The 22,549-nt window shown below is 50.0% G+C and overlaps 6 protein-coding genes across 6 annotated transcripts; 3 read left to right on the forward strand and 3 right to left on the reverse strand.

The window, feature by feature from the left end:
- Positions 1-44: 44 nt before the first annotated feature.
- On the reverse strand, positions 45-1,530 carry QC763_0105040 (uncharacterized protein; the record flags this gene model as incomplete). The annotated part of the gene is made up of 5 exons (XM_062906443.1): positions 1,415-1,530; positions 896-954; positions 501-798; positions 189-419; positions 45-59 (listed from the first exon to the last, which is right to left on the reverse strand). Exons 2-5 carry the CDS (start codon positions 925-927, stop codon positions 45-47), a joined length of 576 nt encoding a protein of 191 aa, XP_062761600.1. The 5' UTR covers positions 928-954; positions 1,415-1,530.
- A 10,256-nt stretch (positions 1,531-11,786) lies between these two features.
- QC763_0105050 (uncharacterized protein) lies at positions 11,787-12,293 on the reverse strand (the record flags this gene model as incomplete). The annotated part of the gene is made up of 2 exons (XM_062906444.1): positions 11,787-12,084; positions 12,268-12,293. The coding sequence occupies 2 exons, from the start codon at positions 12,291-12,293 to the stop codon at positions 11,787-11,789; spliced, it is 324 nt and encodes a 107-aa protein (XP_062761601.1).
- QC763_0105060 (uncharacterized protein) lies at positions 11,824-12,726 on the forward strand (the record flags this gene model as incomplete). The annotated part of the gene is made up of 1 exon (XM_062906445.1): positions 11,824-12,726. The coding sequence occupies one exon, from the start codon at positions 11,824-11,826 to the stop codon at positions 12,724-12,726; it is 903 nt and encodes a 300-aa protein (XP_062761602.1).
- A 152-nt stretch (positions 12,727-12,878) lies between these two features.
- On the reverse strand, positions 12,879-17,406 carry QC763_0105070 (uncharacterized protein; the record flags this gene model as incomplete). The annotated part of the gene is made up of 7 exons (XM_062906446.1): positions 12,879-13,178; positions 13,250-14,046; positions 14,113-14,226; positions 14,298-14,443; positions 14,519-14,842; positions 14,904-16,572; positions 16,638-17,406. 7 exons carry the CDS (start codon positions 17,404-17,406, stop codon positions 12,879-12,881), a joined length of 4,119 nt encoding a protein of 1,372 aa, XP_062761603.1.
- QC763_0105080 (uncharacterized protein) lies at positions 16,880-17,391 on the forward strand (the record flags this gene model as incomplete). Its single annotated transcript, XM_062906447.1, has 2 exons — positions 16,880-16,898; positions 17,000-17,391. 2 exons carry the CDS (start codon positions 16,880-16,882, stop codon positions 17,389-17,391), a joined length of 411 nt encoding a protein of 136 aa, XP_062761604.1.
- Positions 17,407-18,025: 619 nt separating the features above from the next.
- On the forward strand, positions 18,026-20,560 carry QC763_706310 (uncharacterized protein; the record flags this gene model as incomplete). The annotated part of the gene is made up of 1 exon (XM_062915622.1): positions 18,026-20,560. The coding sequence occupies one exon, from the start codon at positions 18,026-18,028 to the stop codon at positions 20,558-20,560; it is 2,535 nt and encodes an 844-aa protein (XP_062761605.1).
- Between the last annotated feature and the right edge of the window lie 1,989 nt (positions 20,561-22,549).

A 22,549-nucleotide genomic window follows, 5' to 3' on the forward strand; every position in this document is an offset into this window, starting at 1 on the left:
CATTTGTTCTCTTACTTAAAGGCTTTCATAGTAACAGGTAAAAACTACATAGCGCTACGCTGTGAGTTGTGGAAAGTGTCACCTAAGTACCTGCCGTTTTGCTCCCAGAAAGCCAGCATGTGGCCACCAGTGAACTTAGCATGTGTATTTGTAAGTCGAAACGGTGTGTTCAGTGGCCCTTCAGTTACATAGACGGACAGGTGAAATGTCACCTGCACCGCCAATATCTTCAGACGTTGGTCAACGTCTTCGAAAAGACTCGACCGCAACTTGTTGGACACGTCGGTGACCACAAAAGTGGCAGCAGGCTTTGCGTCTTGCTCGGGAGCGGGATGTCCAGCACCGACACGCAATGGGCTTTTCCAGTGCTTCGTAGGTTGATAACCATCGCCAAGGGATCGTGGTAAGTATTCCGAGACCTGGCAGCATTCCCGGTCAGCTATGAGTACCGTACTTATCTCACGGGGAGGACTTCAGCAAGCAAGGTGTACGTATCTCACCATGTATTCTCCCATAAACTGCGGGTCGTTGTGCCTCATTCCACCAAAGGTAACAGACAAAGGTCTCAGCGAAACAATACCATCCTTGATGTCGTGAAAAGTGTGGTTGGCGGCGGGTTCCCGAGACTCAAGATACTCCTTGTAAAGCCCTGCCACCGGCCTTATAGCACCATTGTCCTTGGAGTTCCCAGCGCTGGCGTGGTTTCTGCTAGCAGGACCCTGCTCTCCGTGTGATTTCTGAAATTCGCGATCGCCGGTTGACAGGTCTCCCGCGGTAGGAGCGGGTGAAAGCGTAATGCTGGCGCACCGCTTGCACGATGAGATGGCTGATTGGGTTAGGTATGTATGTTAGATGACGGGCTCGGCGGGTCCTATCATGGCGCCAGAGAACTCACCTTGCTCCATAGAATTTGCTACGTCGTCCCATTCTGGGACGTCTTCCGGCACGCCTCTCCTGCGAAGGCTCGCGTCAACTCTTTCGGCGTTCCTTTCGGTGAGAACGTGGTGTAGCAGCAATGTGCATTCGCCGTCCAAGATGTTCAGCCATACCCGAAGCTCCTACAGTAATTCAAGAGATGAGAACCCTAAAACCGCTTCCTCCGAGGATATGTATACGTCGAGTATATTTGGATGCAGATGCAGGGCCACGGCACCAGTTTGGGTCCGGCCCCGTTGCCCAGTACCTTTATCTCCCAATCGAACTCAATTTTTCCCAGTAGGGATACATGAATGTGATTGAGCTGCGATACGATAGCTCGCCTCTCCGCGATACTGGTGTTGCTAGAAAGGAGACTGCAGAGGCGAGCTGTCAGTGACTGCTATACTCTCAAGTCTACCTATGATATAGACATGGACGAAGGTCAAGCGGGAGAACGGTTGGGAGTCGGAGGAAGAAAAGCGGTTCAATAGCATACCAGGCAATGTGGTGTGCTTTGGCACGAAGGCTCATAGTGTGGACAGGGCTATGTCCAGCGTCGTTTTGGACATGCGACACCTTGGCTGCCAGTTTTAATAACATGCGATCCTCCAGTTGAAGGAGCTGGAACAGGTTCGAACAAGCTCGCATATTTGATAAGCTCATGGTCTGGAGGGCCACTCTCCCTTCAGAACTTGCAAGCAGATGTGGACGGTCCGCAATATACCAGTCACCCCCGCGAAGGCTGGGTATGGCAGATCTGAGCTGGTAGAGCTGTTCCCCGGATTCTCCCAGCCATACTGGGAATATATTTAATGCCTTCAGCTGCAACACCTCAGCATCCCGATTCTCCTTCCACGCTTTTGGTTGGATTAGTGCGCTGGTGGCCTTGAGAACGTGCTGGATATGCTCTAGCGAATATGACGGAACTATACGACAAGCCTCGTTGACGAGGTCTTTCAGTGCAGCATTCAGAATTTTTAGCGAGTCACGGAAGAATGATTCAAGCTCTGGATAGTGCTGGATGATGCGTGGCGTCCGTTTCAAGCAACCCGGGCCATCCCACACGCAATCGTCGGTGCTGAGCCAAACACCCACAGAAGCAGACCTCCCCTTTCAGGAGAAACAACAGCTTAAGCTTTGCAAATGCTTTCCTGTTGCCTATCATTAACTTCAAATATCACAAAATGAGATAACGTCGCCATACCTCGTATAGCCTTGATTTTCATCTGTCATGTGATATAAGCGTCTGCGTTTACTGAGGTCTGCGCCCCCAGGTACTTCAGAACATTCCATGCGACATCTTCTGGGTCTGGAATGGCAAGGACGTAGGACCCAGGCTTTTCGGATGATGACAATAATGCATCAAGGCTAGACAGGACGGCTTGCCGTGGCAGAAAAGTCCTATCAAGAGAGCGGCGGACGTTGTCATTGATGCAACAGGCACTTAGGGTTGCCAGCTCTGATCTCAAACGCTGCCTCGAGGTTTTCAAGGTCGCTTTTTCTGATTCGGCGAGGGATATGGGATTCTGACTCGGATTCTCGGTCGTCCACTACATAATAGCGGTAGTGTTCCCACCTTCGACAAAGAAGTTTTAGCCATTTGTTACACTCTGACTGCTCAGCCAGGGATCGAAAGTCGGCAGATAGGACAAAGCCCAGATTGCCAGGGCCGTTCAGGTCGACGAGACGAGGAAAAACGGTAACGTGTAGATTTAACTGTAACCAATCGATCCAGTTCGGACAGTGGGTAAGTGGTGGCGACGCCTCTTTATGGAGAAACGCGAATGAGTGTTCGTGTGAGGCCAAGAGTTGGCTAGCAGAAAATGGGTCGTTAGAGCGCACATAAATTCGGGAAGCTCGACAAGGGCGAAGGTTTTCCGCAACAAGCCAGAGGTCGGCCTTCGTCCGTCCTGCTGCCCACCTAGCCCGGTAGAGAAACTGAGCGTGGCTTATTAAGGCGCGATGTGAAGTATCTTGCACATCGGCACTGGGCCGTACCCGATGTGCTGCTAATATCCTTTCGCAGATATCTGCCTGTTGAACCCTCCTTGCACCTAAGCTCTCTGCTAGCCGCCTTCTGTGAAAGTTTTGCGCAGCCTGAGGGGAAATCTCTGCCAGTCTAAGTCCTTTGGGTACGACCAAGTCGTTGTCATCAAGCGGTATGCCTAATAAATCTTCGGACTTTGCGGAGACCCATCGATCGTTACGTAACGGGACGATCTCGAGCTTCAATATGTCGCCCATGTGGTCTCCAAGAAGGTCACATAGCACTTTACTAATCTTCGCATGCCACGAATCTGGCATTGACCGAAAGTTGTGTGTTTCGTTCGTAATAAACAAACTTATTTCCTTGATAAATTGCGTTTTAGACAGAATATTAACACCAAGCTTGCATTATCCGCTCTTGCAGATCTGCATGGTACTTGTTAAATAAATGGAGAAACGTAGAGTAGTCTTGTAAAATCAATGGCCTGTTATGGTCGTCAGTGTAAGGGTCGGAAACGCAGGTGAGCTTTTCTGGGGCCATGAGGTGCCCGGTATCTGACTCTAATACTGGTGTTCGAGACAATAGGGTAATAATATTTCCTGGAAGAGGCTCAAAAAGCTGTCTGTTGTTGGGAAGGGCAGATAATACGGCCAGGTATAGCGAAGATGTCTACTATTCAGGGCGTGAACCGCCCTGAGGAAAGCTTTAGGAAGCTTATACAAAAAGACTTGATTGCGGGCCGAAGATATATCGATATCTTCACGGTTGGCAATGAGATCAAAGTCGGCATGGCAAACGAACTGCACCCTTGTCAGTTGACCGGAGTGTCTGAGAAGAACAAAATCACTGCTTGACGGACCCTGTACCTATAGTCTCGGATAGGAAGAAAAGCGAATGTAAAGTACGTGATATTTAAGCTCAGGGATCGGGGCTACGGAAAGACCAAGACTATGTCTGACTATTCGTTGATCCCGTGTGAATCGGTCGATAGCAATCCAGATACACTATTCCTGTAAAGCACAAGAGGAGACTGCTCACTGTCTGGGAGTTTAAGGATCTGTAATTCGCCAGGTTTGCACGTGTTGTTCGGCCGTGTAAGATCGAAAGTAACTTCTTTGCCATGGAGGCCATCGTAGACAATACGGATATGCACTCTTCTTGTCTCCGAAGAAAGAGTATGCTGCTCAAATCCAATCTCTCGAGTTCTTGAAGAATCTCACTGGCATCGCACTCGGGAGAAAGGTGGAGGAGGAGCGATATCCACCCAGCGATGCGCTCTTCCGGGAACGTTGACCACACCAGTATCATCATGCCGATACTTTCCCTAGAATCGAACTTGAAGGAGTAACAGCCAGATGCGATGTACACTGATTCGGCAACCTTGAAAACAGACTTGAAGCCAATTCCTTTCCGGCCGATGCGAGTGCTCAAGTTTCGTGTTTTTGAACTGCTGCCCATACTGCAGATGGCTTCTACGTCTTCCGTTGTGAACCCAGTTTCATTGGAATCAAACCGAAGCACTCGATTTTTTACGTGATAGTTAGTGTGGGGTCATGGGCGACGTAATTGTTGTCATCAACATTCTGTATCAGCTCCCACAAGAAATGGGAGGGCCTTCGGTACATGTTTTTTGCAAGCCTGCGACAAGTTAGAACGTAGTTGTGACGTGGCGGAGAGGATGCCTTGCAAGTTCGCGATTCCCTGTTGGTCTTTGGGATATCCGGTAGGATGGCCTACGCCTTTTAAGTCTTTTATTCTCATTATGTGACGCTCAGCGCCGGACGTCGAGACTGGCGTCTGGCCGGACACCTCTGCAACCGCAGAGTCATGCTGGGCAAGGCCGTCGCGACCCGTTGCCGGGCGAGCCAGTCGTTTCGCCAACCACATTCAGGCAGGTCGTTAGGTTTGGTGTAGTCCAGTTGAAAGAGCAATGAGTTGGTAGCGGTATCTGGCCACGAGTTTACGAGAAGTTCAGTGCTTTTTGGGTATCTTAGATAAAGTAAGTAGTATATATACAAGTTAAAAATGCTGAGGTTAGGCAACTGGTAATAGGTTGGGTACCGATATGACCTTGACTTTCCTTCTTGTCCAATCGCATTTGAGCTGTCCGAAAACATTGCTTATGGCGGGATAAATTTGTCACTGGAATTAAGGTACGAAGTGGAAGTAACAGAGATTTTACCACTTCTATTTCCCGATGGCAAGACTGTCGTGGGGCCCTTGGGAAAGGCGTCAAAAAGATAATACCGATATTGTTTTTGGTGCTCACAGGCCTACAGGCCATGGTTGGAAGACAGTTTGAACATCTGAACGAAGAATTGGACTGACTGCCAAGGCGCGGCCAAAGCATGGCAGGCAGGTGAGGTGATTTTGATGTGTAAGCCGTTGGCGCCGTTGAAATTGAAGCTGATGGTGAGAGTAGGCACGGACCGTAGAGAGAATGGGTATCGTGTTGAGGATGTGGGAGAGCAGTCGGGAGCGCAGGTGGGTTGGTTGATGGAAGTCGTGGGCAGTGATGGGACGGGAAGGCCTTGTGCAGGGAGGTTGATGGGTGTAGGTGCCAGTGCTAGGTCGATTCCAGGGCTAATGAGGGTGCCAATGAGGACCTGGGTGGTGGATGTGATGATGGATGTCATGATGGATATGGGTGGTGTTGAGAAAGGGTTAGGTTTAGTAGAGAGCGGTGAGGGTTGGCAGTATTGGATGTGGGTACCTTGATGGGCAGGCGCGAGGTGCCCCACAATATCGGAGGTGGTGGTCATCGGTTGCTGGTCATCCATCTCAGTCAACACCGCAGACATAACTGAGATACGTGCCATGTTGGCCTTCCTGAGAGAGAACAATTCTGGGGTTAGAAGAAATGAGAAGCACCGATAAAAGGACGCTCCGAGTCGGGGCCGCTAACCGCCAAAACAGAAAGAACTCGGGTTTGTAAATAGGACAATGTTCCGAACTCAACTCATTTTGATCATGATTCATAAACGGTGATCCAACATCAAATCGCAATAGTCTCAAGCTTGACTGCAAGCAGAGTTAACCTATTGTTCAAAGACATCATTTTTTTCCAAATTGCACCATGCATTGTTCTGTTGTACAAGTCTATTATTCACAGTTCATCATCCTAAAAATATTCGTCTATTTAAGTACGAGAACTTCTTCCCTCATCATCATCCAAGTTTTTCTCATCATCATCCTTCTCATGCCCACTATTTGAGCTTTCTGACTATTCATCCCAGTATCCCGCAAAGCCTCAAATCATCACGAACACCAACACTTACAAACCAATCACCCCAAACAACAGGCACCATGTGTGTTTTCTATGAGTGGTTCTACTCCTGCAGTTGCAAGGTGCCGGGGTTGCTGCAATGCATCCACTGGTGTCCCGACGAGGAGCCCTGCCAATACCCTAGACCGCCAATCAAGAAGCATATGGACCATTCTTGCCCGCAGCTTCAGCGGGAGGGTAGACGCCTTCATCATGCAGGTGAGAAAGTGCGTAGGTAGGGAATAGCAGGTGACCTTTGTCCCTGGTGGAGGAGGCGGTAGGATTAAGATGGTGGTCGATTTCTTGCCCTGGTGGGGAGACGAGGATGGCAAGTGTCATTCTAGATCATATTGTTATAAACATGTCCTTTTTTACCATCAAGAACTAATACTATACCATACTTGTGCTAATTGTGATGTGATATCTATCATCTGACTTCTTCTTTACCAGGCACCTTTTTCGTTAGGAACTTGGAGAGAGATATACCAACTGTAAAGACCTTGGCAGTACGTCTACAGATATTGTTTAAGGACGCCCCATCGTCTCAACAACTTTATTGTTCATGGAACAAATTGAGTAGTACACAGGCTAATCACACAGTACAACCACCAAAGCATTGTATCAACTGCATCCTATTATCAATAACCCCATTGCCAACCCTCACTACCCCCTCCCAACACCATTATTTAAGCGCCACCCTTTCCTCACCATTCATCTCAGCTTCTTCTCATCATCATCAGTACATTTATACACTCGAGACGTTTTGACAAAGTCTCCCCCCTAACCCAAACCAAACTCTCAACAAACCATTCCACTTCACTTACACAACCATGTGTGAATACGAACAATAGTTCCTCGCCTGTGGGTGTCCTGCTGGCTCTGTCCAGGTGTCCTACCTCTGCGCTGAGGTCAGAATTGCTGGCTGAGCTTGTTAGAGCCCTCAACCGATTATTAGGCGATATCATCAGCACATGTGTGCTGTTCATACTCCTCCTCCTCCTAAGAAGAGACGGAGTTACAAGCAGGTGAGTTGTTGAGAAAACATGACAGTACTTCCACAAGGATAAGACATGTTTTGGTAGAATGCCTACAGGTAAGTAAGTGAATGATGGTGATCAACCAACCCCTTTTTTTTCTTTGGGAATTTTGATTCCAAAAACGAATGAATTTCTTTTTTCTTGGACTTCTATTATCTTTTATCCTTGCTGTAATTGTGCTTTGTGATTACGATACTATATATTTGACCTCATATATGTCTTTCTCTCTGTCTGACTGTTGACGGAAGACTTCAAGGACTTGCAAAGACTCCTCTTACCTAACTCAAGACCACTGAGTAAATGTCCTTTCACCAAATGTTACGAGATTTACACAAAATTTAAGTGTGTATGTAAAGCTGGTGCAGTATGGTAGGTACTAAACAATAGGCTTACAAAGTCACAGATCATAAAAGTGACACAGATCAATCAACAATATACACAACAAACGCATGAACTGGCACACAATATTTCTTTCGAAAGATCTTTTTTTATTTTGATCATCACCCCCACCACAGCTCCCACCAGGGGAGGGAGCTAGGTCTTATTAGTATATTATGAACTTACCCGTCATGTCTCAAAGATGACTGACTGCCTTCTGCAAACTTAACAGAACCTGTCATCCTCACATTTCTCGCAACAAGACAAAATATACTCGCGCATGAAAATCCACTCCACACAGACCCAAAGCCACATGGGCGCTTTTCTCGGCGCGGACCACATGGCCGGGGATGATGCAGCCGCAGCCGTAGCAGTATTGGGTGTGAATGCACATGTTGTTGTTGTTGTTGTTGTTGTTGGGTGGTGTGGATGGATGCGAGCAAAGTGTTGTTGTGAGAGGTGGAGAGATGATGTGGTGGTTGGTTACTTACCGGAAGTAGTAAATGGTGATGATGATGATGATGATGATGGGATGAGAGGATTTGAGGCGGGGAAGAGCGGGTTTATATATCTATCTGATGGGACAATTGACTGTGGTCGAATGAATAGTAAAGGCTTTGTCTTCCTTCGTGTTCGCTGGGTTCAATTTCTTAAAATAGTAAGTGGCACTATTAAGAACAATGCTTTATCTCTTCATCTTGCCTTCTGAGAAGGTACACAAAATAGGCTGATAGGACAGGGTAGGTAGGTAAGCAAGCTTTGTTTTACAGGCATCTCAGCCATAAAAGCTCTCGTAGCAGTTCGCTCACATACTCGCTGCAAACAGATGCGTCGCAATAACACACCTAGGTACGTCAGTAGGCCTTCTTCTAGGATTCAGTCTTTGTTTGAAGTTTGAAGACATCGTAAGAGCGCGGGTTGCGACACAGAACAGCATCTCTTCTTCCAGGTAGTAGGAAGTTGATAATCAAGCAAAGAAACAACGGCCATTTCGTACATAGGTAGGTAATCACATTCAAATTTCAATGGTCAAGAAGAGAAAATGAATACTCCAGAGGAAAAAAGTTTTTTTATTATATTAAATATGTCCAAAAATGATCAACTCATCAATCAACCCAACGAAGTCTCCTACCTCATCCCCTCACTCCTCCCGCCATGGGAGAAGTTTTGTGTCGTGATGATCACGGCGGTGCTGAAATAATAGTATTGTCTGAAGGGCAAAAGTGTTTGTTTTGTTGTAACAGGTGTTGTACTGGAGTGCTGAAACCATGTGATTGTCCCCAAAGTAGTGCTACTAACACCTGCCCATCCGGTATCTTTGTCCACTTAGCAATGAACACGTTAAGCAGGTTAACAGCTCTGTTTCCAGTTGCCAAAGCAATGTTCCATGTGGGCTCTGGCTCATGAACAATCTCATTATCCTCTCCAGTTGAGCCTCAAGGCTTTCATCTATTTAGGAGCAGCTATCAAGTGCATTGCCGTCATGGATTCTTGTTTCCCACCAAATTATTCTAGGAAGTTCAACCGCAACACAGAATAGCCAAGCACCATGGATATCATGGACCTAGTTCACTTGGGGTTCAAGTTTTTGGAGATGGGGCTTTTCATCGTATATGCGGTTTTCGCCTTCTGTATTTTGTATATTGTGTGGTTCACTGCCGTGGCAGTGGTGTTTTGGGTGCTACCGGAGACAATCGTAGTGCGCCGTAGACATATCCCGTTGAGATTTAGTCTCGACTTTTAGTTGGAGTCTGAAGTCAAGTATTGTCAAGGATCTGGTTCTATAGACATGACCCAAGCTGAGTGAGAGCCAACAAAATAGAAAACCGAATTTATCAAAAATATCATCTACCTACGTTCCCAATGTTACCTTGTGTATATCTCATATCTATTAACGACTGTATTATCTCCCAGAACACGTACCCAGTGAATGTAATTTTAGAGATTACCTATCAGAGTACTGATAAAGGCATAACACCAAAGACTGCCGGCCATATAATGAGTATACCTCTGCTCTGGAGTTAAAAAGAGGTATCGGCAAGGAACCTCCGTATAAGTACCAACCAGCTTTCCAGCATTTCTTCCACGAACAGAAGCATATGCGGCTCCATGACGCCAATTATTGCAAGAGAAAGACCAACGGACTTGAAACAGAGTGAGTGATGTAGATACTTCAGTATTCTTCTCTATAAACGGTCATCATCCGTATTATAATATCGTTATTCGTACCACAACATCATGCAGATGTCGGTCTACTTAGCATCCTTACCTTTCTGTCATGCCTCATCTCTTCTCTCATGACCATTATCAAACTCTCGAGCCATTTTGATAGATAGGTATCTACCAACGTAAAGACTCGGACATCAACACGTCACCAACCCAACCAACCAAACCACCACCAACACCAACCACATATCTCATTCAAGATGTTTGAATACTACGCCAACTACGTCTACTGCCGCTGTGAGACTATTCCCGGCAGAGAGAAAATCTGGACATGCCACCCTGTTATTACCCATCAGGTTCTTGAATGCTCCAACCCTGTTGTCGCGCCGAAAGCACGAGATTGGCCCTGCTCTATTCACCAGCCCGGTGTTCCCGATCCTCTGGAAAAGGACAATGATGGGAAACTGGAGATCAAGCGGGAGAACAGGATCAGAGAGAAATTCGATTTTATCACTTAAGATACTCCCAACTTGAATGACTCGGACGAAGAGCCAAGTGTGGAGGAAGGCAAAGAGGCAAGCGTAGAGCAAGGTAAGTAAGGTAAGTAAGGTAAGTAAGGTATGTCAAGGCAAAGTAGGTGAGGCAAGTATTAATCACTGTGTGATGACAACCAAAACATAAATGCAATAAAAACACTCTTTTTTATTTTTAACAACACTGTTCTTAACTCTGGATGACATATTCCTGACCGTAATCATGTGTATTCTTCTCAAGACCGAGGGATTAAAGATAAGGTAACTCGATGCCTCCATGATGACCTCAGAATTGTAAATGTTTGCTTGAACCTCACCCTTACCTAAGTTACCTGAACTTACTAGAGACCTACCGTTAGCCATATTGAACCATCCCGGGAAGTCCAGCCACAGCCTCTTCTCTGCAAAGTTAATTCTGCGCCTCAAGAGCCTACCTACCAAGCACCGTTTGTGAATGAAGCTATTCAGGACTCAAGACAAAGCCCAATATACGGGGAAGATAGGAAGAATAGAACAGACAAAGACATCAATCCCTAATGTAAAATCCCATCAGACAATCCCATTGTATATTCTCCGCTACACAAATCCCCACAGACTATACAATCAACTCTTCCACCCCATCCATCTCACCACAACTTCTCATCATCGTCATTGTCACTCACTCACTCACACCCATCACCAATCTACCAACGTCCACCACCTCAAGCAGGTAAGTATTTACCCCCCTTTCCCCTCTCCCCCCACTCAACCCACAAACACCAGCACAAAATGTGCATCTACACCTCCAACATCTGGGCCTGCGGCTGCGTGGTCAAGAACAAACCAGCCGTCCACACCCATCCCTGCAGCCACGTTCTTCAGGGGGCCGCTTGCCCTACCCCGGCGGCAATCACTGTTCGGGCAGTTTACATTGATGGGAAGTGCTAACGTCATTATATGGAGCATAGGGGTCGTGAGCATCGTGGGGATGGGAGATATAACTAAACTAACTAACTAGGTGGGTTGAGTAAAAAAGTGTTTGAGGAAAAGCTCTTCCTTTTTTCCTTCCCCTGGTGGGAAAAGGGAGAGTTGGAGGTGAGTAGGTAGCGACGAGGGTAATGAGAATTAATATATAATTTTAATTAAATGTGAAAACTTTTTTCTCTTGATGAAGTACTGGGACGGTTTGATGTTATTGTGATTTAGGTATATCGCTGTGAAGTTTGTAGTTGCCTAAGCTGCTTGATATGATAACTCGAGTGTCGAGACCTCGAAGGGCCTGCCCGGCTTCTCGGAGCAGTTGTGATTTTATTCCTAGATGTACCGGTAATTCTGCCGCCTGGTGTGAGTAGGTGCCTGTAGAGAGTCCCTAAGTTCTGTGACAGGAAGGAGACGCTTTACTATTGGCCCTGGTGAATAATCGGTGGCACGGGATACCACGCCCTGTGAATGACATGATCAGATAGACCAGATAAAGAATGAGCTTATGTACTCTCACTTCAACCACAGCTCTCAACCGCAGATTAAACCTCCCAACCCAACCTCCAATACCCTCCCACAATGCGCCTCGGCTTCCTAGGTCTAGGCACAATGGGCACCCCCATGGCCCTCAACCTATCCCACCACTTCCCCCTCACAGTCTGGAACCGCTCCCCCTCAAAATACCCCCCCCTCCTCCAACCCGGCAGCACTGCCAAACCAGCCGCAACCCCCCTCCAACTAATCCACCAATCCGACCTCATCTTCCTAATGCTCTTCAACGAACAAGCCATCCTCTCCATCCTCACCCCCGACCTAATCCCCCACTTCCGCAACAAAACCCTAGTCAACACCTCCTCCGTCTCCGTCCCCTTCAGTCAGCACCTCAACACCTCAATCACAACCGCAGGCGGCACCTTCATCGAGATGCCCGTCAGCGGCAGCAAAATCCCAGCCCAGCAAGGCCGTCTAGTCGGCATGCTAGCTGCAAACAACCCCTCCCTCGCAGACAGCATCAGACCTTACATCCAGCCCATGACCAGCGCAGCCATCTACTGCGGCCCCGTCGGCTCCGGCCTCAAGATGAAATACGCCGTCAACACCTTCCTCATCACCGTGACCGTCGGCTTGGCCGAGGCCGCGAACCTGGCTTCGGCACAGGGGCTGGACCTTGACGCCTTTGGGCAGGTGCTCGAGGCTGGGCCGATGGCCTCTGCTTACTCAAAGCTTAAAGTTGACAAGATTCTCAGAGAGGATTGGTCAGCTCAGGCTACCATAAAGGACTGCTACAACAGCACTCAGCTTATCACGGCCGCTGCGGAAGGTGCAGGCGCCGAGACGCTCTTGACCCAGTTGTGTGGCTCATTATACAAGCGGGCGATTGAGTCTGGGCTTGCTGACGAAGACATGATATCTGTGGTCAAGTGTCTTCCAAAAAGAGGCGATGAAGAGTGTTGTGATAAAAAAGGGGGCTTTCAAGGTTGAGAATGAGGGAAAGTAAGAGAGAATACCGGGATGTCTATGAATGGGGTTGGCAAGTTGGGATGGTTATAAAGGTTAAAAGTCTTCAATAATAAGAGGAGCTGCCTATTCGTCTCGCCAGGGACTTGCGCAGAGCTAATTCTCCTTCCAGCCCTTCATTCCTCGTCATCCCCCTCATCACCCCTCTTGGCTAGCTCCTCCTCAGTAATTACCTCGAGTGTAAAGTTAGCCTGGCACGACACGAGATCCTTGCCACCGCGCGTCACTGTGCACGTCACTGTGTACGTGGTTGGCGACATGAGCGGTGGCTCGACACCGTCCTTTTGCTTCACGATACCGCCGTCCTGGCCCGCGGCCGTGATGAGCTCAAAGCTGTTGGCGTCGAGCGGGGGCGAGATGGACCAGCGCATGGCATCACTCGGCTCATAGTCGAATTTCGGGTAGTTGCGTTCATTCTGGTTGGGTCAGCATGTGTCAGCATTTTCCTAATTGTGTATATGATGTTGGCAAGTAGGGTGGAATTTACCTTGAGTTTGTTGGTCAACACCCACTTGGGCGAGCTGTACTCCAAGTTTCCAGGGCCCATTGCCTCCATTTCAACCTCCCAGACATAAAATGGCACCGCAGGCCCTGGTAGCTCCGGCCGGGGTCCGTGACCCTGGCGGTACATTATGTCCCTGAGGCGATACTTCTTGACAGCCTCTTCATACTTTCCAACATCCACCAGTACCAGTCCGCCGGGCTGCTTGTTACCTCTGTCAAAGGTGCGCCCCAGATCGAGGTTGCCTCGGCGAATACGCGCCTTGCTTGCCAGCACGTTTTTCTTGCCGTCAACCTTTGGCGGCTCTAGGACCTCGACCTCCCACTGCAAGGAAGGAAGCAACGCCTTCCACTCGGGGTCGGCGCCGGGGCGTTGCTTAACGATGGCGTTGTTGCTGCCGTCCGTCGACAAATACCACAGCACTGCTCGCTTGCGGTCCTTCTCCTGGATGATGCGCTTGGTGTAGATCAAGCTCTTGCCATAGGCGTCTGTCTCAAAGCTCCAGATGGTGTCGGATGTATAGTCTAGAGCGTCGCCGAGATCGACGGCGCCCTCGGTCTTACCGAGATGCAGATACTTGGCGTCAATGGAGCTGGTGTCTTCCTGGCCAATATCGCCGGCCCGCCGCATTGGCCCCTTGAAAGTCAGGCCAGGAAGGGATGGGTTTTGGTCGACAGCAGGCACGGTACGAATGTAGTCGGATGCTTGCATCGGGTTGTCTACCCAAAGTCCTGCGGGCCGGGCCTTGTCTTCTACAAACTTCTGGATTGGATCGCGGTGGTCTGGACGTGAGGTAATCAGCAAGGAAGAAGCGTACACGTGGAGGTTCAGAAGTGACGGGTACATACCGGTGGTAAAATACCAGACAAGAAACAAGATTATTCCGATGACAGCAAAGACGATAGCGATAGGCCCTGACCATGCGGCAACGAGAGCGAGACCTGAATAGGCAGCCCCGAGACCTAGACCGAGAGAAATTAGGAGTCAGTCTCACCACTCTGGGCCATCAAGACGACTGGGAGGGTGAACTTACCTGCGGCAACCCATCCGAGGATAATTCCGGCCACTTGAATGACAGATGAAGTGAACATGATCCAGTCCATCGCCTGGAGCAAACCGTCCTTGTTCGAGTCGAGTTCGATGAGGATCAAGACGATACTGACAATGCCCAGGACCACGCTAGTGAGAAAGAGTCAGCCATGTTGCCACACACAAACAAAGCCCCTTCATTTGGGCTGAATGGAAGAAACTCACCCAAGAACAGCCCCCATGAACTCCCCAACATTCCTGCCAAATATCTTCTCAAATCTGCTGAACTCGAGCAACCCCTCCTCCTTGGCAGCAATTCGAGCAGCCAAGTCCTTGGTCTGCTCGGCAGTACGAGTGAACCAGCTGCCGAATCCCTTTTGAACCCGCAAAGCGCCATTCTCAATCTTGTTGACGGCACCTTCCCAGCCAAAGGCGGTACCAAGCTTCTCATACCACCGCTTAGCGGCCATGTCGCCCCAGAATTGGTACAAACGCAAGGTGCCTTGGGCAACTTCGATGATGAGCATACCAGCCAGACCGCCGAGGGCACTGCATGCTCTGTCAGTTTCTCAAGTCAAAAGTACTGGAAAACAAACAGAAAGAAACTTACAATCCCCACTTCACCTTCTGCTCTGGCGACATGCTCCTCCATTCGCCAGTCAAAAGAGGCTGGACGAGTACAACAACACTGGTGAGGACGGTAAGCACCCGGACTGAATTGGCAATTTTGGCAACATTCTGAAACCATGGCCTGTTGTACAGTTCACGATGCCATAACTCAATCGTGGCACCCCATGAGCCCAAGGTGCTACTGGTGCGGGAAAGCGCAAACAACATCTTGAAAACCTTGCGGCGCAGTTCGTCCTGTTGATAGAGCAGCAGCGCGGCCTCGATGGCCTCCTTGTGCGCCTCCATGTCAATATTCTGGTACTGCTTGATGTACTGATCCAGACACTCCTTTACCAAGTCGTCAATGTCCTGCTTTGTGTTGCCGGTCAGGTCGACCATCTGCGGGATGATTGCCGTCATCTGGTACAGCCTAACTTCTTCATTGAAGGCCTGCATAAAGCTCTTGCCTCCAGGCTTCGTGTTGTTGGCGTTGTCCTCAAGAATGCCAAACAGCGTGTTCAACTGCTTCAACCGCATGGCCACGGAGCTCGACACACTGCCAGACATGTACTGGCCGTACCACATCTTGACGGCCGAGTTTTGGACCCAGTACAGAAGCTGCATAGCCCAATACAAGTTCTTGTCGCGCGCCCATTTGGCCAAGTTGTCGATCTCAGCAAGGGCGCTTGTGAGGTTCTTTTCAAAGTCAGGATTGCCGACACCGAGTCCCGATGTCTTGGCTTTGAACTGCTCCTTCATTCTGTCGGCAAACTTCTTCAAGTCTTCCTTGTGGCCCCCATTGCGTTGATCAGACAGGAACTCCTTCATGGCGGGAAACTTCTCGAAATAGCGGTACCGATAGAGCTTGGCCGAGTGCCGCTTGTAGACCTCACTCTCGGCAGGGATCGACTTGAGCCGTGCAGCTGCGCGAGCTCCGTTGCAGTGTTTGCCCCATTCGGTAGTGCCTTGTGCAAGCACAGACGTGATAAGGGGAACCTGGAGCGTTTTGTACCACGCTGCATTGCCCGGATCGTCATTGGCGACTGCCAGCACCTCAGGCTCAAGGTGTACTTGAGAAGCGCTGATGAAGGTAGTCCTCAGATCCTCGTCCATGTGATAGATGATGATGTTCTGAAAGTCCTTCATAGCCACCGTTGCCACAGAGTCGCGGTAGCCGGAAGGATCCTCCTTGTCCTGTACCATGGGGTCAAAGGTCATAAGTTGATGGACGGCCAGCTTGGCTTTGGGGGGTGCATCAGCAGCAGCAGCCATAATAAAAGATTGTGCCTCTGCGACGGACATGGCAGAAAACGACTTCTCGGTGCCTTCGACGACGCTGAGGTCCTCAGTCATGCTAGCAGCAACGACAGATTCATCGGCGCTCTCTTCCAGACGAAGCGACCCCTTGACGGCGTAAATCACGCCTTCAGAGTCTTCGTAGGCTCCCACGAAGCTATCGGCGAAGGGGGTCATCTGAATTTTCCACTTGACTGGAAAGACAGACTTGATAGCCGATTGACTACGTTGGGCTGGGGCAGGGGGCACAAGACGTCGATTCGTGATGGTGGTGTTGATGAAGGCACCATCATCGGTGCTCTCTCCGATGATGCATGTGTAGTCCGGGCCGTACAGGTCCATGGTGAGGTTAAACTCAGTTGGGGGATCGGAGTCTGTGCAGGTAGTTCAGTACTCGTCCCTGCTCCAACCTGAAGATAGTAGGGGAGGAGAAACATACAGTTGTCAAGAAACATATTCTCAGCGACCCAATCCTCCTGCAAGTCATTCCCTCTATTGGCGATGTCGTAACCCCAGGTAAATTTGCCCTCTTCCCAGCTGGCGTTAGTCCACTTGTCAGACTTGACATCCCAAGCCAGCGTCGACTTGTGCGTGTCGAGGTAGGCGCCAGCATTGGCTGCCACCTCGACATCGTACCAGCTCGCCTTCTTGTCAAGCTCGACATTGATAACGTCCGATCCGATGGCAATTGAGGCTGCAGGTGCGTTGCCCTCGAGACTCACATATCCAGAGACTCGCGATGCTTTCAGTTGAGGAAAAAGCTGGGCTGACGGTTGCTCAAGCACCGTGTCAAAGACATAGCTATTGGTCGAAGAGAACCAGTTCACATCAGAGGGCTTGACGCCAACACTGCCCAGCTGCAGGCCGCTGCTGTCAGAACCATGTTGACCGATCACAATGGTCTTGCCTTCAATAGCTTGGGCAGCGGCTGGAGCGGCCTGGGCATTGTCGTCCTGGACGACACGCACCGAGTAACTCCGCGGGAGTCCGAAGCACTGCGGATTGTTCTTGTGAAAAGCCTTGGCATCTGGTCCCAAATGAGAAAAGAACTCTTGAGGTTTGAGAAGATTGAACTTACACGAAGGAAGAGCGTTGATTTGCTTGGCGTAACGGTGCAAAGCTCTCCGATAGGCCCTGCTCTGCGGGCCCCGGCAGGCACCACCAGAAGAGCTGTGTGCACTGGCCAGGTATGACATAGCGTCTGCCATGGTGTCACTTTGGCAAGTACAATGGCGGGAGCAGAATGCTGTTGACAAAAAGCTGTTGAAGCGAAGGAAGATGGAAGTGCATTCAAAATTCTTCTACTGATCTATCTATACTATATGGTCTTATTAGGTCCCTCAACTGCAAGTCTACCTATTCCCAGCTTTGAGGAGACAATACATGAGCCAGCGTTTCCTGTGAGCCTATTGTTTGCTTTGGAGAAGATGGAACAAGCCGAAATGCAACCCTGGAGTCGAGAGGCTAGAGAGCTTTGGATCTTCAGCTCAACACTAAAGATTTAGCTAACCCATTTCAGACAGTTCTAGACCTCTCATACAGTCTCCTCCCCACATCAGATCCCCATACTCTGGATATCAGAGCTCTGCCACCACCCGAGATTTGCATTAGTCCTATCAATAATTGTTTTGTGCTGATATATTTCTGCAATGTTCAGCTTGAATTCAGCTCAGCTATTGATTGTAAGGTGGCTGTGAAGCGGAGCGTTTGCAGCGAGTCTGGGATAATCCCAAGCTCCAGGCTCTTATACGTGATGAAGCGTCTCTCACCTCCAGTCCATGGCTTCGTTTCCACCGTTTGCCAGGACTCTGAGGCAAAGACACCATCATGGCGGCTTTCGGCTCCTTCAGCGGCTATGAAGACATCATTGACAACGTGCCAGACGTCGGCCAGTTTGATCCTGCTCCATCTCATGGCTCAACACCAACTCCCGGGAACTTACCCACCGTGACCAGGGCGGGCATCGATTTCCTCGGCCTTGGGAAGCTTTTCGAGAAGCTTTTTGGAGGCACGACGCCAGTGAATCCAGATGATCCAACACCGCCGGCACGTCATCCCGTGCAAGTCAGGGACATCTTCAAAATGTCCCAGGTCAACACTGGCTTCGACTTCTCAACACATCCGTGCGTCAAAATGACGGTGGCGTACCTTCAAAAGACGCTCGACTTCCGCTGGAAAAACGGGAACATGCGGACCCTCGTCTTCCCAGACTACAAACCCGGCCTCGCTCCATCAGAGCTCATAACAGACGGGTTGGACAAGGACAAGTTCGCCGCCGGCGCCACGGCCTTGTTCATTAAGGCCTTTTACAACAATGTCCGGGATAGGCAGGGAACCATCGACATTGACAAGGCCAACACGGCCGTTTCGGAATTCAACAACCATATCAACAACCAGGCAACAGCCCTCATGATCCAGTTCTACCGCACCTTCTTCGGCATCACTGAGCCCTCGGAAGATCTCGCGTCCAGGTACCGAAAGCTGCTCGTCTCAGCCGCCTACCGCAACCTGAAGCAAGGACAGGCGGGACAAGGCACATGGCGCGATGCCGACCTCGAGATATTCTGCCACTTTGCCAAGTTGGCTGCGTGTGGCGCCTCGGATAATACCATCCGGGATGTATACAACGAACTGACCACGACAGCCCCTCAGCTTAGCGGCAGCACGTTTGGTAGCATCCACCCCGATACCTGGCGGCAGTACCGCGGCTGGCTCAGCTCAGGCTTTCTTGATTGGGGTGACCTAGGCGCCACGCATCTTGATGATTATGACCTCCTGGTTATTCCCGGTATGGGACGTTTCCCGATTTCACAGACGATCAGGTACTATCTTGTGGACGAGTTCGCAAAAAACAAGGGGTATTACAAGCCGCCGCAGTCATCCTCTTGCTTCTCTAGTAATGTGAAGGTCGTCATGGCCGGGCCTGCCGGGGAGAAGCTGAAGAAGATATGCAATGTCGAGCCTGGCGATGTAGTCCTATCTCCAGATGCTACAGACAGCGGAGGCCCTCCAGGAACCAGACGTGTGGCGTTTGTCAGCGCCCCCCGACGCGGTACGAGACCGCTCTACTCACTCCACGACTACCCGGGCTTACAGTTCACGGCCACGCACCCCATCCTTTTGCCCTCGGCCTCAACAGGCGAGATGTCTCTCCAGTTTGTGGACAAAGACCGCGCTAGCTCGCTGAATCCCACTTGGCAATCACTCTCCAAGGAGAACATCATTCCAGACTTGCTCCAGGCCCATCAGGCAGACAGTGAAGATGAGGTCGTTTACGATCTGGTTTTTGAGCCAACCGCCACAAGCGAGGGCCAGACCAACAGCAACAACCTACCACTAGCCACCTACGTGGTAGAAGCTGAGAACGGGCGCCGACTGACCGTGGCATCGGAAGCACCCGCGCTGGAGTGGTTCGGGCCCGAGCTCATGTTCATCAGTTCTGCGGTGCGGCAAATCTTGGAGGGTAGCGGTGATATCGACGCTGTCGTCGAACTGCTGGGTACCAACCGAGTTTACACACGGCTTGTGCTCGGTGAGGCCGCTGAGAAGATCACGTTCTCTGACAATATCGGTGGCGGTCACTGCGACGAGTCCACGGCGGGAGCATGGCTCTTGGAAGCCTGCGCCAAGTCGCAGGCTGTGCAGGATCTGGTGGAAAGGATGATACAATACCTCGGCCGTACTCTCAGCCACGAGGTCAGGACTGGGTGGGCTCGCTGTCTTCCCGTTGGCAAGGAATTTACCGTTAGCAGCAACAATGGCGAGGAAAGTCAAGAGGCCTTGTTCATCAATGTTTTCCGCTTGCTAGACAGCGATAAAGCATGCCTCAGCCGCCCGCCTGCCATTGGGCCTCGTCACCAGCTCAAAATCTGGAGAGATGACGTGTTGATGTTTGATGACCTCGTCAGTGGTGAAGTCCAAGGTCAGAGCACTTTACAGCTGTACTGCCCTGTCAATATAGGAGAAGAAGGGGATCTGAGTGGTGACTGTCAAACCATCACCATTCAGCTCGAGGACGGAACGTCAGGCAGCGTTTGGCGGGGCGGTGGTCCGGTCCGGAAGGGGCTTCACACTATCATCGGACTTGGCAGTCTTTCTAGTGGCATATGTGGGAGTGCCCAGCATGCTGTGGCAGAGGTGGAGTTGCGCAGCGGTGTCAATAATATCGCTGCTCCAGCTCGGGGTGAGGGCCAAGCTGGAGGTGGCGGTCCAAAGTTGATGAACTTGGCTTCTTTGTCGCACAAGACTGCCTGGGAGGAGAGCACCATGGGCGCGTACGCTGGCTGTTTGGGTGCTAGGTTTGGAGATGCCATTGCTGAGCTTACGAGGTTCCACTGTGGTGAAAATGGGAAAACAGGTTAGGCGAATCTGAAATGCGGTGGATTGTCGGGATGATCTGAGGTGTGCTGTTTGCGGCAGGGCGGCTCCAGATAGATGTGGGGCCTGTGTAAGGGGTTCAGGGGCTAAGTAAATAAACAACGAAGCCTCCCTTAAGGTTAAGGTATTTGTAACATGCCGTTGTAAAACAAGCACATCATACTATTTGGGTTGTTTTTTTCTCCAGTTAACAGTCTAGAGCGTCATTCAAAGGAACAAATTTGAGACGGCGATGGGCCGAATTTCTTACGCTGTTTTTCCTGGATATCCCAGATGAGCAGAAACTTCCGGTGTTGCTTTTCCGATTTGGCCTTCTTCCAGATGTGATGAGATTTGATGGGCCTCACAGATGGGGTGAATCTGCAACATTCTCTGTGGTGAAGTCATCGACTCACGCTTTATCGAACCTAAATGGTCAGATGCTGTGTTTTAGTGTTTGATGGGTAAACCGGGGCTGAAGTGGGCGTTTTTAAGTTGGCTGGTGGCTGCCTCGCACCACAAAAAACACAGGAAAAGCTCAACAATTGTAAAGTTCTCGTATCGAACTCGGGATGGGCGCTTTTATCACTATCTCACCTGTGTCACTCAGATGGCGTGTGTCATTCCAATCATGCCCTTATTTAACGACACCGGCTGCGTTTACTCCCGTCGCTAAACTTCGTGACTGCTCACCTATCCCTGCAACACACACACAGACCGACCATCAGAAATGGCTGCTGTGGGGCTGGAAGGTGGAGACGGTAGTTGATCATAATTGCTGGGCTTTGCTGGGTTTTGGAGTTTAACTACTACATCAATCAAAATTGGGGCTTCTTTCCTCCTTACTTTTCGTCCCTTTTCGCCTGGTGATATGTGACCGAGACACTGCCTTTCCTGATGAGATATTCCAGTGTTTCGTACACTTCTCAGATTGCAGCACCCAGAAGAGCTTGCTCACTGTATCCCCCAGCTTCCATGATTTCGTCGAGGAGGCCACATGGCCCCGCGATATCTTCATCTCCTCCCACCAAGACGTTGACCAAATCTCTCGCGTCACAGGCCGTCGCAACAACTGGCCCGGAGTTTGAATGCCACCCTTTACTGTGCCTAGAAACAGCAGCCGACCTACATGCTAACGACGTCTTATTTACTGATTGTATTAGCCAAGTCTGTAGAGCATTGAGGAGGATAGAAGAAACAGCCCATGACCCGGAATCCATCAGAAATACCTCATTGTCCATTGCGACCCCGAAACAACCGGTCAGCCGAAAACTTGGCTGGATCCATCATTACTTTCATTCCTGGCGTATCCATCTACTGGAACCTTTGAAACTTCCAGTCCTCCGCTGTGTACGACATCTCGTCGTCACTTCTGTACGCCCCTTCGACCGACGGTGCTACCCGGGGCTTAAACAATACCCCATCGACCTTTCGGTCATCATCTCAATGTGGACCAAGCTTCCCGGTTGCATTATACTCGAGTTTGACGACGTTGAGGAATGCCTGCCTGGCAGCCGGTATCTAGCCGTAGAGGTTTTTTTTTTTTTTTTTTTTTTTTTTTTTTTTTTTTTTTTTTTTTTTTTTTCATCCATGAGCAGGACCACGGCGAGACTCCCGGCACAATTTTGGCAAAGCAGTTTTTCTCAATCTTGAGTCTCTCCCAGCTCTAAAGCGAATCAATGTGCCCAGGTCCTATCCGACTACGCCTTTTCCGTACTTATTGATCAGAGCAAGCCCATTCCCAACTTGGTCTCCCCCCAGTTTTCGCACGACCCCGTCAGCTCAGCATTGCGGGTTTGGTCCCAGGGCGTCGAGGAATTTAGTGTCCAGCTGTTTGGAGACTCTACGATTTTCTGGCCACCGACGACGGAGATGTTGGTACCGGGCTACGACCTGACTGCTGATCTACCAAGACCACCCTTTTGGCCGCGGTTGAAGAAGCTGAAGGTTGAGCTAAGGGCAGCTACGCCAAGGGGGGGCTGGTATTTTCGTGGT

The sequence above is a fragment of the Podospora pseudopauciseta genome (genome assembly GCF_035222475.1).
Source record: "Podospora pseudopauciseta strain CBS 411.78 chromosome 7 map unlocalized CBS411.78m_7, whole genome shotgun sequence".
Lineage (NCBI taxonomy): Eukaryota > Fungi > Ascomycota > Sordariomycetes > Sordariales > Podosporaceae > Podospora > Podospora pseudopauciseta.